Source organism: Seriola dumerili, unplaced genomic scaffold, assembly GCF_002260705.1.
Source record: "Seriola dumerili isolate Sdu_G_001 unplaced genomic scaffold, Sdu_1.0 BDQW01000138.1, whole genome shotgun sequence".
Classification (NCBI taxonomy): domain Eukaryota; kingdom Metazoa; phylum Chordata; class Actinopteri; order Carangiformes; family Carangidae; genus Seriola; species Seriola dumerili.
The window spans coordinates 2,166,613-2,185,564 of NW_019174393.1; the positions used below are offsets into that span (position 1 = coordinate 2,166,613).

At 36.9% G+C, this 18,952-nt stretch overlaps 2 protein-coding genes across 2 annotated transcripts; one reads left to right on the forward strand and one right to left on the reverse strand.

Moving 5' to 3' along the window:
* Positions 1–1,592: 1,592 nt before the first annotated feature.
* Positions 1,593–6,131, reverse strand: echdc3 (enoyl-CoA hydratase domain containing 3). The gene is made up of 6 exons (XM_022749556.1): positions 5,955–6,131; positions 4,830–4,951; positions 4,637–4,734; positions 3,949–4,149; positions 3,016–3,194; positions 1,593–2,583 (listed from the first exon to the last, which is right to left on the reverse strand). The coding sequence occupies exons 1-6, from the start codon at positions 6,089–6,091 to the stop codon at positions 2,430–2,432; spliced, it is 891 nt and encodes a 296-aa protein (XP_022605277.1). The 5' UTR covers positions 6,092–6,131; the 3' UTR covers positions 1,593–2,429.
* A 1,299-nt stretch (positions 6,132–7,430) lies between these two features.
* On the forward strand, positions 7,431–17,778 carry gns (glucosamine (N-acetyl)-6-sulfatase). Its single transcript, XM_022749441.1, has 14 exons — positions 7,431–7,732; positions 8,960–9,019; positions 9,124–9,330; positions 10,015–10,080; positions 11,123–11,221; positions 11,589–11,756; positions 11,873–11,955; positions 12,438–12,556; positions 12,877–12,980; positions 13,878–13,979; positions 14,744–14,854; positions 14,940–15,050; positions 15,143–15,303; positions 15,666–17,778. The coding sequence occupies exons 1-14, from the start codon at positions 7,565–7,567 to the stop codon at positions 15,739–15,741; spliced, it is 1,635 nt and encodes a 544-aa protein (XP_022605162.1). The 5' UTR covers positions 7,431–7,564; the 3' UTR covers positions 15,742–17,778.
* Positions 17,779–18,952: the final 1,174 nt, after the last annotated feature.

Here is an 18,952-nt window from a genome sequence, read left to right on the forward strand (position 1 = left end):
TATATCTGTATGTGTTTTTGTGACTTTTTTGCCTTACTAACTATTTGACTTTTTTATGGACTTTTTATGCCTACTATACTATGACTTTTTATACTATGACTTCTTCATGACTTTTTTGCCCATACTATACTATGACTTTTTTCATACTTTTATGCCCTTACCTATTTACTATGACTTTCTTATACTATGACGTTTTCATGTACTTTTTGCCATACTAATACTATGAACTTTTTTATGACTTTTTATACTATGACTTTTTTATGACTTTTTATGCCTTACTATACTTATTCGTTTTTTGTGACTTTTTTGCTTACTATACTCACTATGGACGTTTTTTATGACTTTTTATACTTATGACTTTTTTATTGAATTTTTATTGCCTTACTATACTTATGTCGTTTTTGACTTTTTTGAACCTTACTATACATATGAACTTTTTATGAATTTCTATGCCTTACCTATTACATATGACTTTTTTATGACCTTTTATACGATGACTTTTTTTATGACTTTTATGCCTTACTATTACTATGCGCGTTTTTGTGACTTTTTGCCCATTACTATACTATGACTTTTTTATGACTTTTTTTGTATAAATACTATGACTTTTTAGACTTTTTATTGCTGCCTTACTATACTATGTCGTTTTTGTGACTTTTTTGCCTTACTATACTATGACTTTTTTATGACTTTTTATACTATGACTTTTTTATGACTTTTTATGCCTTACTATACTATGTTGTTCTTGTGACTTTTTTGCCTTACTATACTATGACTTTTTTTGACTTTTTATGCCTTACTATACTATGACTTTTTATACTATGACGTTTTCATGACTTTTTTGCCATACTATACTGACTTTTTTATGACTTTTTATACTATCACTTTTTATGCCTTACTATACTGTCGTTTTTGTGACTTTTTTGCCTTACTATACTATGACTTTTTTATGAATTTCTATGCCTTACTATACTATGACTTTTTTATGACTTTTTATACTATGATGTTTTCATGACTTTTTATGCCTTACTATACCATGACTTTTTTATGACTTTTTATACTATGACTTTTTTATGACTTTTTATGCCTTACTATACTATGTCGTTTTTGTGACTTTTTTGCCTTACTATACTATGACTTTTTAATGACTTTTTATACTATGATGTTTTCATGACTTTTTTATGACTTTTTATACTATGACTTTTTTATGACTTTTTATGCCTTACTATACTATTTATGACTTTTTATACTATGACGTTTTTATCACTTTTTATGCCTTACCATACTATGTTGTTCTTTTGACTTTTTATGCCTTACTTTGCTGTGTCGTTTTCATGACTTTTTATACTATGAATTTTTTGACTTTTTATAACTTCCTATACTATGACGTTTTTGTGCCTTACTATGCTGTGTTGTTTTCATGACTTTTTATACTATGTCATTTTTATGACTTTTTATGCTTTACTATACTATGATGTTTATATGACTTTTTATGCCTTACTATACTATGACTTTCTTTTAGTAATACTTAAATTGAGCTGCAAAGTAGATATAACCTGCAGCCTTCAAAAGTTTTTGTCGCCATTCCCATTACAATGTATTTATTTAATATCTTCAATTTTCAAAGAATATCAATGCAATTATTAATTTAATGATACTACAGTTTCATTTTATGGGCATCATTTTTTTTTACCATCACTTCCGTACAACCACTGTTGCTTAAGAGAAGAAACAAATCGCACAAATCAGGTGTACAAGAAATGCAAAATAAATCATTGTCACAAATAAAAGAAAAAACACACACCACAATAGATACAAAATTAATTCAAAATTGACCTTGAATCCGAAAAAGTGAATATTCTTGGTGTGTGGATGTTTCATGCCCCCTTAAGAGCTCTTGTTAACATCTCTCTTCACTTTTTAAAGTACAAATGCTTATTCCTTTGACATTATATCAAAGATATTTTCTAACACAGTTGTTTATCTTTTACACTGATGATTCAACCAGAAGATTTTCGTGTCCAAGACTGGGAAGAGCTTAAACAGACATTCATCAACTTCAAAGTAACCCCTCCCAATGTGTGAGCCTATTTATTGCACAAATACTGTACATAGAGCAGCATTCTTTAGCTTTATGAGTCAGCCAGCTTGAGTCCTCTGGATGGTATATGCAATATATTTCCCTCTCATCTCCACACTACAGTTTTTAAGGCACACAGTGGTTCAGCTATTTGTCTGAAGTCACAGCAACAATGTGGGAATCCTCGGGGAAGATGAAGTCAACAATTCAAACTTCAATCCTTATCATTACACATCTACATTTTAACAGCTGTGTAGCCAAATCACTGGCTCAGGACTGGTGCTAATTATTCCACACCATCTGTACCAGTCAGGAAAAATGACTCAATGATTGTCTCTCCAACAGTCCATCAGTCATGGGCTTTTTCTGCTCTATTGCTCCACACTGGCTTGCGTTTCTCTATGAAGGCCCGGATCCCCTCCTGTCCGTCTCTCAGAGCCAGGTTGTCAACCATCACCTTGGAGGCAGTGGCATATGCTGCATCTCGGCCTTGAGACATTTGTCTTTGGAAGAAACAAAGGAGGGAAGAACAACAACAATTTTTCACTAGGAATCCTGATTATTATGGCAATTTTTTATAACATTTTATCTGTCACTGTCCCATATTTAAAGTTTGTTGCTGGTTTATTATAAAATTGACAGTCTCCGGCTTAAATAAACATCAATTTATGTGTCTGGTACTTCCACTATCTGTCACCCAACCTCTGTAAGCGTTACCTGCATTTATATAGCATGTGGATTTCCAGTGATAGAATCATTTAAAAAAATTATGAAACTAATGAATGAGAATAATGTTTTCCTGAAGGTTAAATGCTACATACTGATTATTAGATTTGATTTAAAGTGAAATTCAACCCTTGCATGGTTCTTGGACTTTAAAGAAACACTGATAACCACAATGCAAAAGGTGAAAAAGAGTCTGTTTGCACTCTGACCTTTGGAAAGTGGCTTTGCCGAGGGCTACGACGGGTCGGCTAGCCTGGCACACCCGCTGGGCAATGGCCATCGTCTCCTCCTCCAGTCGCTCTTCTGGCACCACCTTACTGACCAGGCCGTGCAGCAGAGCATCATGGGCTGAGATGGGAGTTCCTGTGAAGAGCATCTCCATGGCAACCTGGTAAAAAGAGAAGAGCAAAGGGGTATATCAAATACAGCTTGATACTGCATATTTGTAATAAAAATATAAATCTGATCACAATATATCAGCTGATTCATTTGTAACATACTGTAATTATGTACAATTAACATGACAAGGAATTTGGTTATTATTTGGCAGGTTAAGAGGAACAGTGAAAAGGTGATGTCTTAAAGTTCCTTGTTTTGTCTGACCAAAAGTTAAAAACTTAAAGACGTTCAATTTACAATAAATAAATAAATACAGTAAAACATAGAAATATGCAAAAATTTTGAGAAGCTGGAACATAAAATTTGGCATTTTTGCTTTATAAAAGACATCAAAGGGTGATCACAATTTATTTTCTGTCAATCAACAAATCATTATTTCAGCTCTAAAGATAACTTAAGACTAATTTTGAACCATAACTGGAAATTTCATTATTGTAAAGAATAGATAACAATATAACAAAACTTAATTTACAAAACATAACCTTCAAATAAAAGTGTAAAATTCAGTGAAAAAGCTTTAATGTGATTAATTTTTTCTTGCGCATTTGCCAACATATGAGCCAATACTGGTTTTTGTAATCAGCCAATCATTTCCCCTATTTCTAGATAATAGATAATAAATAATCAAGTGTCATTTTCTTGACCACCATTGGCGTAAATATCACCCTGACACTGGATTACTATTGAAGAGCCACTGTATTGGAAAACATTAGCATGAGCTAATTGTGATGGGTTAGGGTTACCTTCCTCGGCACGGCTCTGCCGATGGCCACCGCCGGCGTCGAGCAGAACAGACCCACATTGACACCCGGAGTGGCGAAGGTGGACTTTTCGGTCACGACAGCAATGTCACAACTCGCGACGAGCTGGCAACCAGCCGCCGTGGCAACACCATTCACCATGGCGACCACCGGAACAGGTATGTCTTGTATGAGAGTCATTACCTGAAGCATAAGAAGCCAATGAGTTATGAGTCACCTTATGAAAATAGTTAATAGTGATTATTTATTTATTATCAATTATCAATGGGCGAAATATGTTTTCAGTGGAGCCTGTGATAATATTGACAGTGATAAAACAATGGATTGGTTGTTTAAGTAATTTATGTATCCATCCAAAGTATAAATTTCCAAACATGTCTTTGTTACAGCTTCTCAAATGTGAGTTTTTACTTGTTTTTCTCATTTCATTCATTAAACTGAATGTATTTTGCTTTTTGACTATCTGAAAACATCAGCTTTTCAATGTTGTGACAGGCATTTGTTATGTGTAAATTGTATACATTTTACATGCTAATCGATTAATTTATTAATTAAAATAGTGATATATTGGTGGCTTTTTAGAACAAGTTAGTGTATTAAAGATGTAATCAGTCAAACTGTAAATATGTAAATATCAGAGGTGAACGACACTCAAGAGAGACAAACTCACCTCTGCACAGGTGTGAAACACCTTTGTGTGATATTTCCTGCCCTGAGCTGACGTCAACTCCTTCAGGTCGTGTCCGGAGGAAAACACTGGACCTTTGGCTAAAACACACACACATGCAAAGTTAAACCAAGATGCTTCTCCCGCTCACACACACACACACACAGACACACACACACTTATTAAAAACACCGACCTGATAGGATAATAACTCTGAGGTCTTCACTGTCGACATCAGTCAGGATGTTCTCTCTGAGAGATTCCAGCATGGACAAAGACAGAGCGTTCCTCTTCTTGGGATTGTTCAATATTATTCTCCTTAAACCCAAGAAGAAGAAGAAGATGTTACATTAACTTATCACATCTACTGGCACTGTCTTGCTTTCTGTTCTCGGCGATCAAGTATTTTATGTGGGTTTAGTAAAAGACTTTTGTGTGTTTGGCAAAGAAAAATAGACAGAGCGAAAATGCTGTATTTTTCCTCCCTTACATACTGTATATCTAATGGCTGCATAGTTTTACAAAAAAACTAACTCATAAATTAAGTGATGGGAGAAGTATTTTTTTTTAATTAAAGTTGAAATAAAAGTTGTAATAAAATAATGCAGAAATACTCAATTACAAGAAAGACCTGCATTTATAATGTTGATTAGGTACATGTGATGAAGTATTTTCCGCATATAATGAACTCTTTAAAGAGGAATAATCTGGTATCTATATTTCTTTTTTTGTCTCACAGTTTTATTGCAATGTGTTGTGGGTTTTTTCAATTTGCCTTTTATATTATTTTTTCATTATATCTTATTTCCATTATATTTATTTTTAGAATCTTTTACTACTAGTATTTATTGTACTATCATTACTCTTGCAGCACGTTTGTATTGTAAGTATATTTGAATGTTTTCCAATAAAGGTTGGAGGAAAAAAAACAGTATGTAAAGTAACTTATTGGTGGTGCCTCCAGACCTTAAGAGAGAAAAGTTTCATTTTAGTATTTTCTTCATGTCCCCACACTACTTTATATACGTTCTATTTTATGGTGCAGTTTTTCCTCAAATGAATAATGTGAATACACTGATGACATCCCAATGTTGACATTGCAATAATATGCTTTACACAGTAATAATATTTATGCCGAATTTACCTTGAAACCCTGTCATGTGTAACACAGTATTATATGTACAGCTGTGACACGCTTTTGTTGTTAAAATCTACGTTTTCTCCTTAAATCGACTGTTTCTACCGGTCAGCTACTTGTACACAAGTATTTACAACAGTTATACAACAGTTCTGAGACGACGGACACATTTCGTTGCTGCACCTTATTCCGTTGTTTTGTTGTCTCACCGTCAGCGGCTCCGGTTCGGTGTGAGAGTAAAACCGGGTTCCGCTCAGCAGCGTTGTTGCCCTGCTGAGCTGGAACACACCGACAGCCCTGCTCAGTAAACTACGAGACATGTTTCACCGTCACCGCTTCACTTCTCCGCTCTACACTCTCACTTCCGTGTACGATGACGTCGACGACACGTGGTACTACGTCAGAATAAATCAATAGACGCGCTTTAAAAATAAAGAAAGAAAGAAATAAACTTGAAAATTCCTGAAGAAAACATAGCAAGACATGTACACACACATGTACATGCCCTAACAGAGGTTGGTCTGCGGTAAATCTACTGTGATTTCTCCTGCTAGAACAGAACAATATGGACAACAGTAAAAAAAAAAAAAAAGAAGAAAGTCTGGTGTCTGTATCCAACAATACTATTTGCACAAAGGCGGGAAGTTGCATACAACCTTAAAATTTAATGTTGCTTTGACTAAGTATGTATGTGTGTGAGCTTGAAAGTGACTACCTATATGAACCTAAAAACATTCAGCTATCAAAAATATAATATAAGTTTTAGTCAAATTAACTCAAAACTCAAAAGTTGTTGGCTTAATATAAAACAATTATGTCAAGCTCACAAAGGATGCTAATTTTGGCTAGCAAAGAAATAGGCTCCTCTGAGTGTCTTTTAGAACAACTGAACGCCGAACAAGACATTTTGAGGCAGACATGTCGGAGCTAACTTTGACGAACTAAAAACACAATGACAAGTCACATGTCCGACACATCGCTCTCGCCTCATATCCGAATTAACAGGCAGGTCCCCCTGTGTGTCAATCATGCGGTAGCCACGCCCTAAAACCGCTCTGTTTTAACGTCTATTTTCTTTTAAATAGGACCATAATTTTAAAAATGAACATCATGTCGTATTGAAGAAAACCTCAAACTAGCGATTCAGACCATAAACACGTAACGAAAACTGAGGTAACAAATCAAGTGACAACTTTTTGCAACCAGTCGAGTCGCCCCCTGATGGTCATTCGGTAGAATGCAAGTTTAAGGCACTTCCGCATTGGTTTCAATTTCCAGACCCGGAGTCGACGTCCATTTTTATATACAGGGTAAGAGGCACACGTATTGTTTGTGTGGGTTTTCTCAAAGCTGGGGAATAAATACGCGCCAAAATTTCGATACGGAAGATGAATAACACGTATAAGTATGCAGAATAATAATATGCAATATGAAAAATTATAAAGAAAAATAATCTTTAGCAATGCAGCGATGACATTTAAAATAAATACCATGGAGAAAAAAAAACAGTTATATCCTTTATTAGACTTTAAAAATAAAAGTTATTTCTACACATCAGTCATGCATCATCCTTACACATCATCGCGTCTTCAAATCACCTGACTCGGGCTTCCGTAGCCGAGAGGCACATGACCAGGAAGAGAGGGAAGTGTTGTCTCAAACAGAAACAGGGCCGAGTCTTGTTCCTTGTCTTTCCTCCGGAGTTTCTCGCTCAGTTGCAACATTTCACGCGGCGATAAGGCGCAGAGCTGAGGGAAGAGACGGACAGGCTTTTAGCGCTTTAATATTGAATTATGAAAATGGGCTCAAATCGCTGCTTTCGGCCGACGTTATTGAGTTGTCTCCTGATCTGCGTCACTTTGTGGAGCAACCTGAGCGCCGGGGTGTTTGCCAAATCATACCGGAGACCAAACATTGTTCTGATCCTCACCGACGACTTGGACATCGCTATCGGGGGTCTGGTAAGTGGATTTTTTTTAATCAACATGCTGCTTTTTTTTTTTTTTTAAATCACACGTCGTTTATTATTTAGCATCTAGTTTGAGAGTCGTGACTTTTGTATTTACACATATTTTTTGAAGACATGTCATCGGGAAATATGTGATTGATTGGTTTTAATTTGATATTTAGCTCAGGCCAGTGGAGCTGACTGCTCACATTCCTGGTTGGACACATCATTTAGGCATCTCACAGAGTCAGCAGCCTTATCACCTCCAGTCTGCTCCCACAGTTTCATCACACACCCTCCCTCCTTCTACAACCCCCTTATCTATCAGGGCTCCATTGGAAAACATTGTTTTTAAAAAGATGTTTACAGACTGGTGGCTTGTACAGCAGTGATCTGTAACACCTTTTCTTACATCAACCTAAAATGTTAATTGATTCTGTAAATGTTGAACACTGTAACAAAGACAAACATAAACTGCTGATGTCTGGCTTTAATTCATGTCTTTATACCTAAAATAAGTAAGGCTGAAATACTGATTTGGTGTTTAAACTTAGATGACGTACTGTCTTGCAAAACATCTCAACACTAAAGCTGCAAACTAACAACTGGTCAATAAGCAAACAAACTAATCTAACTAATCAGCTTGATAATCAATAATTTTTTCAAGGAAAAACTGCCATTTATTCTGATTTCTAGGTCCATATTCTCCAATATTAAGAATTTCTTCTTCTCGCTTTTATATCAATAGTTCAAAACCTAAAAATATTCAGTTTAATTAATTAAATTGGTGTAATTCTCTTGTCAAGACTTTTCAAGAATATCTGCACTCAATATTCAGCTTTAGTTCAAAAATATTCCTACCAGTCAAAGTTAAATTAAAAGAGGTGCAATACATATATTCAGTTTTTAAATGCACATTTCTAATTGGTCTGAACAATGTTACTCCATTGTTTCCAAAAACATGTAAGCTGTGTTTGTATAAAATATTCACAAATTAATATTATTTGTATTCCTTTGCGTTACCATGCCAGGTACTGATGCAATAGGTTTTCTCCATCAAGAAGAAGCTTAGTCATGGAGACAGTGAGACAGAGAAACTGAGCTTTACTGCTGAATCATGCTGTAAATTAAGAAAAAGAGCTTGCTGCAACAGTTTAAGTATATTTGAGTGGCAGATAAATGAGGCCAGGTTAATGTGAGCAACATTTTGTCTCGTCACACCCAAATCTTCTCCTTCCAGAGTCCACTTAACAAGACGAAAAAACTAATTGGAGATGCAGGGATAACGTTCACAAATGCAGTAAGTATCATCGCCCCTCACTGTCTTCACTCACATCCTAAATCAGAGCCATTTTCTGTCTCTCTAGTGCTGACTTTTTCTTTTCCCCTCCCCTCTTCCGTCAGTTTGTTGCCAGCCCGCTGTGCTGCCCCAGCCGGGCCAGTATCCTGACGGGGAAATACCCGCACAACCACCACGTCATCAACAACACCTTAGAGGGAAACTGCAGCAGCAAAGCCTGGCAGAAGAGCGAGGAGGCCAACACCTTCCCCGCCCTACTGAAAGCCTCCGCAGGCTACCAGACCTTCTTCGCAGGGAAATACCTCAACCAGGTGAGGAGAGATCGGACCAGTGTGTAAATTTGCATCGACAAATAAACATGGTCCCCTTTGTTCTCCGTGTATCTTATTTTTAATTAATCAAGAAGGGAAATGTGCCATCATCCGAAGAACGAAGGGAGTTAAAATAATTTTCCACCGATGTTTAGTTGAGTTTCCACTTGCTAATAGCAGAACAAAGCAGATTGACTTACTGTTGTTCATTAAACAGCTCTGTGTTTCCAGAGGCTGTCGTCTCAAAGTGCAGTACAGGAAATGATGAAGAAACAGTGATAGCACTCTATGGTTAACATACTATATGTGCTCCATATTACAGCTTTACAGCTACTTTATTTTACAAGTCTTTCTTTATTTTTTACAATTGTCACCCAGTCAAGTCCATTTTTATGTATGTAGCACCAAATCGAGAGGGAAAAGCAGAGGACCAAGAACAGAGCCCTGGGCTACTCCATATTTCATATCAGAATATGTTGATATAGTGTTATAGGATCAAAAGCTGCACTGAAGTCCAGTGGGAGGAGCACACAGGTGGAATCTGAATCAATAGAAATCAGAAGATCAGTCGTCATTGGAAACAATAAATGGAAATGGGGTCATGAGGTGATCAGTAAAAGTGAAATTCATCTTATTCTGTGAAAATGTTATGAAATAATCTGTATTTGACTCTGTGTGTTTCAGTATGGGCACTCGGAGGCCGGTGGAGTGGAGCATGTTCCTCCAGGCTGGAGCTACTGGATCGGACTGGTAAGACTTTATTTAACCTTTAAGAAACACATTTACTCTGAGGCTCCTTCCTGTCTGACATCAGGCAGGACTCATGAATCAAATAGAAGTACGGGGGGAAGACTTATCATTATTGGTATAAAAATGATCAAATCAAATAGAAAATAATTATTAAATCAAATTTTTAAAAAAAAGTCATTACAACTTGAGCAGAAAATGTCAGAATGAGCCTTTACAGTTTTGTATTGTCTAAACAATTTAATGCAAATTGTCCATATATTGTTATAGATCAGACGTTTAAGCAATGAGGTTTGTCCCACTTCTGTGAGAAGTTTGTTTTTGTAACAGTGCTTCATGGTCATGTGACTGGACGCTCAGTGCAGAAGGAGCCAGACTAATCAATAGTCTAAAATTAGATTTTCTTGAACGTACAGCAGGTCTCTGACTGGTTTACAGAAGCCATTACAGAGTACGACTGCAGACCAGTTTCTCTTCACTGGTTCTTACTGGGCAAACAGAGAGAGAGAGACTCCTCCTGTTAAAGCAATACATCAAACAGCTGTACACAGACTTTAGAGCTTATCCTTATCATGTGACCGTGATCGATTTGAAATTTGCACTATTTGCAATCTGCTAACCTACTTTTAGAAAATCAAACAGTCTGCATCAAATTGACTGCTGCTTGTTTGTGTGGGAAAGAAAAATAAAATCATGTATGTTTCTGCAGCAGAAACGAGGTCATGACTGAAATGAGACTGTTTTGTTTGTACTGTGCAAAGAAAGAGCAGAGGTCATTTCAGTGTCGTCACATGGGGGAGGTAACATCCCTGATATTGTGTTTATTGCTTTTTCTCATGATTACACCAAATTTAGATTATGGCTCCTAGCTTACACCGACATATAAGACAGACATATATGTATATGGTTATATATTAGAAAACCACCAAAGTCTTTCCATGCTCTAAATAAAAACCTTTTTATCTTCTAGACAGTTTTTTCCTTTCAGATAAGTATTTTCTGGCATCATATTTTACTAATAAAATACTGTCTTTGTATTTTCCAGGAGAAGAACTCTAAATATTACAACTACACGCTGTCGGTGAACGGGAAGGCTCAGAAACATGGAGCAGACTACAGTAAAGATTACCTGACAGACGTACTGGTGAGACACATCACCAAGGATTGCTGCCGTCACTATAACACAAATTATATTATAATGTTAACACATCCTTCATATTCTGTCCTCAGTAACTGTTACTTTTTCATGCAAGCCACTAATTTAAAGTGTCACTGATGTTTGTATTGGCAGTTATTACTTTAAAAACTGTTATATTTAATGTAGTTTTGTTGTAAATTTTAAAGACTAATTAGAAGGAAATATATGAACTGGGTCTGCAGGATAAATTATGTTCAGGAAAAATTTTTAATTAGAATTGCTGTGCATCATTTTAATTATTTCCAAGCTGCAAATGATCATAATCAAGTTTCGGTTTTTAATATAATGCTCTGTCTCTACCTGTCTCTCTCAGGCCAACATGTCCCTGGACTTCCTCCAGTATAAATCCAGCTTCTCGCCGTTCTTCATGATGGTGTCCACGCCGGCCCCCCACTCCCCCTGGACCGCAGCCCCTCAGTACCAGGACAGCTTCAACAGCACCAAGGCTCCCAGAGACCCCAACTTCAACGTCCACGGGAAGGTAGGATTTGTTCAGAAGACACAGAAGGGAATATTTTAAAGTGTTGATGAAACAACAGTCCAGTGAGTCAGTGAGGAGGAGCTCCATCTTCAGGTCGACTTTGTTTCTCTCTTCAGGACAAACACTGGTTGATCAGACAGGCGAAAACCCCCATGTCCAACTCGTCTGTTCAGTTTCTGGACGACGCCTTCAGGAAACGGTCGGTCATTTCATTTGTTTTACTTATCTTTCCTAAAATTTAAAGACGCCTATTTTTACCAAGATAAGTTGAAACTCTTCTCTGCTTGTAAACAAAGTAGATTATGGCAAAATTAATTTGACCTTTTCACGAGCTGTGAACTCTTTACCTGTCGTTTTGCAGCCAGTTGACACCAGACTTTTCCCCCTGAAAAACAAATAAGAGCATCAATTTCAATTTCATTAACACCTTAAAATTAACTGCATCACAAGTGGTAAATCAAGGGAGAAGGTCATGTGCCATTTATGCACCTTTTTAAAATTATATTCTGTTTCCACTTCATTTGAACATTTAGCTGCTTTTTGTTTGTCAGATGAACAGCAGAGATATGAAACTCTCCCACTTGTGTGTTTGTAGTTTTATTTTGAAAGGTCTCCATCTGTACAGTGAGATTCTCAGTCTGGAGTCACTGCATGTTTCCTGTTGCTCCTCCCGACCTGCAGGTGGCAAACTCTGCTGTCGGTGGACGACCTGGTGGAGAAGATAGTGAAGAGGTTGGAGGTCAGAGGTGAACTGGACAACACCTACATCTTCTTCACCTCTGACAACGGCTACCACACCGGTGTGTACACACATAAACATGAGTGTGTAGAGGCTTCCAGCATCTGTCTATTTACTTCCTGTTTGTCTAGTCAGCAGGAAATCTCTGATTTCGATGAAATTTAAATTAAATTTAGAGAGAACGTGAACACTCTGAGACAGGACATTTTCTCAGGAGCTTCTGCATTGGTACAAATCATTAATACAGATCCACAAATAGAATAAAAATCTGATATTAAAGTGATAAATGTATTGATTGTGTAGCTATGATGGAGGTGTGTGCTCTCTCTCTCTCTCTCTCTCTTTGTTTTCATCCTCTCTCCATCTCTTGTTGTCCCTCAGGTCAGTTCTCTCTTCCTCTGGATAAGAGGCAGCTCTACGAGTTTGACATCAGGGTCCCTCTCATGGTCCGAGGACCAAACATCAAGCCCAACCAGACCAGCCAGGTACACACACACACACGCACACACACGCCTGTGTTATTTACAAGCTTCAAACTACCAAAATATCTTTTACTGGCTTTTGTTTGTTTGTTTTTGAGTAGTTATTTCCCGTCAGTGTCCTCCTCCTCTAATGAAATGTAGATGTAATGCTGATCAAGTTTACTTGTAATTGCAAACTTAATTAAATAAACTGTCTAATTCGAACTGTTTTAAACTGGCAACAGCTGTAACAATCAACAAAGTGCTTCACGATTACTAATGAAAATGCTGTGATCAAACTGTATTCAGCAGGACAAACAAACCAGAGGGACAGAACAGGAAATTTAATATCATAGACCGACTCCTTTTCTTACATTTACTGTTACAAAACTACTGTGACAATTAATGTTTTTAACAGCATTTTAAACTGAAACCAGAAGCAGAAATGCAGAACAAAAGCATGAGGACTATGACGAGGTCAATAACAGTTTAACTTGATCTGTTGTTGCCTCTTTAGACTCCAAATAACAACATCAGATACTTAAATAACATGAAACTAGCAGAAGCTGGAGTCACTTCAGTTACTGTCAAGAAGTACACACCGACACATTTATGCAACTGACTAGATAACAGTTACACAACGACACTTAAAGCTCACATAATCCAAGATAATTATGGAGGAAATTTAAATGAATGTGACTGAAGAGGGAGAGAAGGATTCTCTGTAGGTTTGTGTTTTCCTTTCATGTATCAAACCCTCCATAGTACGGAGGAGGATTAGGGCCACGTGTGAAAAAAATGACTGACTTTTTTTTTTTTAAAGAATTATGAGTTTCTAAAAAGAATATATATTTTTCACATTGAAAAACAATGTGTTATTCTCTATTGACCTGAGCTAAACTGAACTCATCACTTCGTCAGATGCTGGTGGCGAACGTCGACCTCGGTCCGACCATCCTGGACATCGCCGGCTACGACGTCAACAAGACGCAGATGGACGGCATGTCCTTCCTGCCCGTCATGGTGAGATCACTGCACTAATGGTTTCTCTACAGACACAGTTCATATGCATCACTGAGGGACAGAGATGTGGTGACACAACCGGCTCACAATGTTCCTTTTAATTTATTCTGTCGGGGCTCGTTAACGTCACAGTGAGTCTCCCTCACTCAGTCATAAACATTTACCCATTAACCAGAATCAGGTCAATCAGCTGCAACAGTTTGGGAGTTTTCAGAGGCAGTGAGTTATGATTTTAACTTTATACTGCTCCTAGTTAAAGCTTATTATCTGTGTTTTAAACTGACTGTTTTTATAATTAGATGATTGCCTAGCCAGATTGTTGTTTCTTTCCCTTTTTTTAAATGCAATTTATGCTGGGTTGAAACATTTAAAATAAACAGAAGAATTCCCAGATTGTTAATTATTTTATTTAATGATATAAAAATGTAAATAATGAGACCCACATGCAGTTCTCAGAGGAAGCTGTTCAATCTTGAATCTCATAACAAAAGCTCAACTAGTGAGACGACATCCGGCTTCACAAAGATAAAATGAAGATGAGGAAAATCCATCAAAAGTCAAAGGTTACTGAAACATTAGGCCTGAAGACCGAGGCTAAGATTATTATTAGTGTTATCAGTAGTACAAGCAAGATTCACTAGATTAAATAATAATAATAATTTACTAAGATTAAATTAGAGTAACATTAACTTTAAAGATGGAAATAATAGTTGTCAGTGGATGCTTGTAGTAAATATAATGAGTGTGTGTGTGTGTGTCACCAGGAGGGGAGGATGAACAGCAGCAGCTGGAGGACAGACATCCTGGTGGAGTATGAAGGAGAAGGCAGCAACGTGACCGACCCCGCCTGTCCTCTGCTGGGACCCGGAGTGTCGGTACGAAGGGAAACTAAAATATAATCTGTAGGAAAAGAGCAGAAAAAACACAAACTCCTCTCTCTCCTCTGGTCTGTATCTTTAGGAGTGTTTCCCAGACTGTGTGTGCGAGGACTCGTACAACAACACCTACGCCTGCGTGCGAACCGTCGCCCCCTCTGCCAACCTGCAGTACTGCGAGTTTGACGACAACCAGGTAAAGTGGAAAACTTTAAACCTGCTTCCTGTTTGAAATCATTAGGAATGTCTCAGCGTGGTGTAACGTTAATGTGCGTGCGTCCCCTGTAGGTGTTTGTAGAAGTCTACAACGTGACCGCCGACCCCTACCAGCTGACCAACATCGCAGGCTCCATCGGCCAGGACTTTCTGGAGAAGATGAACCACCGGCTGATGATGCTGCAGTCCTGCTCGGGGCAGTCATGTCGGACACCCGGCGTCTACGATCCAAGGTCTGTTCACTGCTGCAAACTCTGCATTTTTAGTGAATAAAAAAGTAAATAAATCAGACGTTTTACCCAAATCTCCCTCCCACAGTCAAATCAGATATTTCCTGCTGCAATAAAACTATGATAAACTGAAGGAGGAGCTTCCTGTACTGCAAAAAAACAATGTCCAAAGTATAAATACTACTGTATATATTTTTTTTAATTTGAAAAGGAATTGCTTAAAGAAAAAGTTTAAATAAAAATCAGTATCAGAGCTAAATGATTCTTCATTTCTCAAACCGTCTACACTTGACCGGATTATTATACGAGAAAGAGGAAGTCATTCTAACAAACAAGCTTTAATGAATCCGCCTGTTTCCCCTCAGGTATAAATTTGACCCCCGACAGATGTTCACCGGCCACAGCTGGCGGCTCAGCAGACTCCGACAGACGATGAAATAAGAACAGACGGAGGAAGAAGGGCTGTGTCGTGCGTCTGTATTCAGCCTTTCCTGCTGTTGCTGCCTGTTTGTTTTCAGGCCTCCTGAGCCAGTCGCTTCCACACACGGATCGAGAAGGGATCAGGTGGGGTCATATTTTTTGGGTGGTGGGTTGCCATGGAGACAGGAGGCCTTTCTGGGTGCAGGACCTACCTTTTTTTTTTTTTTTTTTTAAAGCTTTCAGTGTGGGCTGCTGTTTAGTGAGTTTGTCAGTAGGTGTCGCAGCAAAGCCAAATTATTAAGGATGGATTTACTTTTTATAAAATGTCTGTTTTCTCTGTAACACTTTATTTTACAGGTTCTGGATTTTACAGATAAGTTCGTGGAAACTTTCCTCACAATTTCCTTAAAAAAAAAAAAAATACAGCTGTGAATTGCAATGTTTCCAAGAACATCTGGCACAATTTGATACTAATTATAAAGGGAAATGGAAAAAGTGTTGTTTGCTACAGTTGTTCAGTACCTGCTTGATGTATTCAAGTTTTTAGGAAAAGAAGAAGAAATTATGTAGCAGGTGAGAAATAGTTCAACAAGATAATCAGATAGAAAATGTACCAAACTGAGTCACTTTATTTTGCACATCTGGTCTGTGGAAATGACGTTTCTAAGTAGAACTAATGAGTTTGTTTCTGGAGCGTATTTTATTTGTTGATCATTGTCAGTTTAAAAACACAAAACTAAGGCATTTCCAGTGCAGCTGAAAACCAATAATTCAACCAATATGCAGCATAAACGTCAGTTACATGAATATGTACAGATTAGCATAATTATTAGCATTATCTGTAACATATGGCAGCTCAAAGCCAGGAACAATCTGACACTATAAAACTCTGATGGATATTTACGTCTGTTTATTATTTATTTTTTATTTAACTACCACATTATTTCCTAGTTTGTGTTTCTTTCTTAAAAACTTGACCATAACGAGCAGGTGCCTAATTATCAGTAGCAACTTACACTTTCTCTATTTCCCTTATAATTAATACCAACTTGACAGCTATAAAAACCAGCTCATTTTTATGAAATCCTGAGGAAAGTTTCCTGTAAAATAAGGGATCAATAAAATAAAGGGTTAGCAGAAAATCATGTCAGTGATCCAAACAGTGTTTTTCATTTACTTGTGTAAACACAGGCCGTCTGGTTCCTTTTTGGTGCATTCATTTGGTCCTTAAGAGCTTGTAGGTTTACCACCAAGAAGCTGTACACAGATGTTTGGGAAAGACGTATTTCTAGAGGTTATTTCAATTAATTGATGAAGCAGTTTTTCTTCCCTTTCTTCAATTAATAATTAAGCCTAGAAAATTAAATATAATGAAAATATGGTGAAAAAAATACTCCAAAGTTTGTAAATTGGCAAAAACAGAAGAGAAAGAGAAAAATCTCAAATCTAAAAAGCTCATTTTTATTACAATAAATCAAAATTAGCGATTAATTAGCTGTTGATTAACTCTCCACTCAACATCAGCTAACGATCTGCCAGGTTACTGGTAAATAAATACAGTATATACGACACTTCTGACCTTTATTTGTCTGTGATAACGTACGTAACTGATTTTACCAGCTGATCAAGAACATCAGAGACGTTTAATTGATCATTTCAAACTTCACAAGTTGATGACGACCAATCGAATGCAGCAAAAACAATCCTGTGTGAGACAGTAAAGGTTCGGTCACATCACTCTTCTGTTCTGTTAAACAGCCCCGAAAAATTGTTAGAAATAAATACTGATCAGAGTGACACATCCCTCTGTTGACTGGTAAAATGATAAAATAATAACTTTACTTTGTTTCTGTTGGAACATCCGCTCAGTTAAAGTCAAATACAGGTGAATTCTCACCTGTGAGTCGGAGCTGGACATCACAGCCAAACAGGAAACACCTGAATTCATCTGTTGTGCAGGTTTCAATAGATATGAACGGGAACAAATACTCACATGATGGAAGAGTAACGTGACTGTACCTGGAGTAAATGGAGAGAAAAAAAAAAAAAGAGCGCCACCTACAGAAAATCAAACTTCATAAACAGGAAGTCCAACAGAAAAACACAACGAGTGCCTAGAAAGAGACGGAGACCGAGGCCTAACACCATTATCGTTCACAGCTAACACAGAGTAGTTATTACACACTGAAAAACAGGCAACCAGTGATGAAATGGTGGCTTCAGAGGAAAGGTCAACAAACCTAACGCCAAACTGGAAAAAAGAATCACACGAGACAGGAAGCGATTTCTAAGAATCGTTAGTTAAATCTCCGTCGCCGTTAAATTTATGAATCTAATTTAATGGTTCGTTACTGTCTCCAGCACTAAATCATTTCACTGCATTTTTCTAAACTGTGAAAAGTGTTGACGCATCTTTGTTCATTCATGAAAATTCAAATTAATTCATCACTTTCAACACTTGTCTTTTCTAACCGTCGTCGTTCCTCTCTCTGCGTTTTCAGTCATCGGTGTGCTCGTGGTTTACAGTTCATACCGAGTTTATTTCAGCCACAACTGACAGTCTTAGTGTTTTACTAATAATTTCATGTTTGTAGCATTTCATTGAGCCGATCCAGAAACACTAGATTGGTTTCAGGTTAACGACCTAATGGGAAGCAGGAGGCAGTAATTCTAGAAAAATATGTATATCTTGACAAAAAGTCGATTTTCTATCATCAGGGTAAAATTACATCAGTTATGTTTTTTAATGTGTTTTTTTCTTTTTTTTTTTTATTAAGAGTGAAATTTATGTTTCTAACAGTAATTCTCATTTTGTTTAATGGGTTGTATGTGAGAATGTTTTAAGGCTAAACAAAAATATATGTAATTTGAACAGTTAACAATAGAAAAAGGTGTGATTGATGTATTTTATGTTCATGCAACCTCCTTCAACTTTAAGGGAACTGATTTTTTTTTCTTTTTAAATTTAAAATCACTTTATCTTTATGCCATAAATTACATTTATACAAAATAAATCTAAAAAGTTATTTCCTTAGTGTTTTTACGGCCCTGACTTGCTGGGGTTTTGGATTTTTGAAGGCTGATATATTTTAATAGAAAGGAGCGGTTCCACATATTTATATCATATCTCTTAGCAAGAATGCAAATAAACATATTTCCCATATGTTGAACTTTTCCTTTAAAGCCGATATTTTGCGCCGACATTAAAAATTTATAAAAACATGATCAAATC

Bases quoted from the DNA above. Each gene is read 5' to 3' on its own strand.
- echdc3 (XM_022749556.1), bottom strand. From the start codon at position 6,091: ATGTCTCGTAGTTTACTGAGCAGGGCTGTCGGTGTGTTCCAGCTCAGC. The intron at 4,150-4,636 runs GTGAGTTTGTCT...CTTATGCTTCAG, and splicing joins TGTTTCACACCTGTGCAGAG to GTAATGACTCTCATACAAGA. The intron at 3,195-3,948 runs GTAACCCTAACC...TCTTTTTACCAG, and splicing joins GCAGAGCCGTGCCGAGGAAG to GTTGCCATGGAGATGCTCTT.
- gns (XM_022749441.1), top strand. From the start codon at position 7,565: ATGAAAATGGGCTCAAATCGCTGCTTTCGGCCGACGTTATTGAGTTGT. The intron at 11,757-11,872 runs GTAGGATTTGTT...TTCTCTCTTCAG, and splicing joins ACTTCAACGTCCACGGGAAG to GACAAACACTGGTTGATCAG. The intron at 14,855-14,939 runs GTACGAAGGGAA...CTGTATCTTTAG, and splicing joins TGCTGGGACCCGGAGTGTCG to GAGTGTTTCCCAGACTGTGT.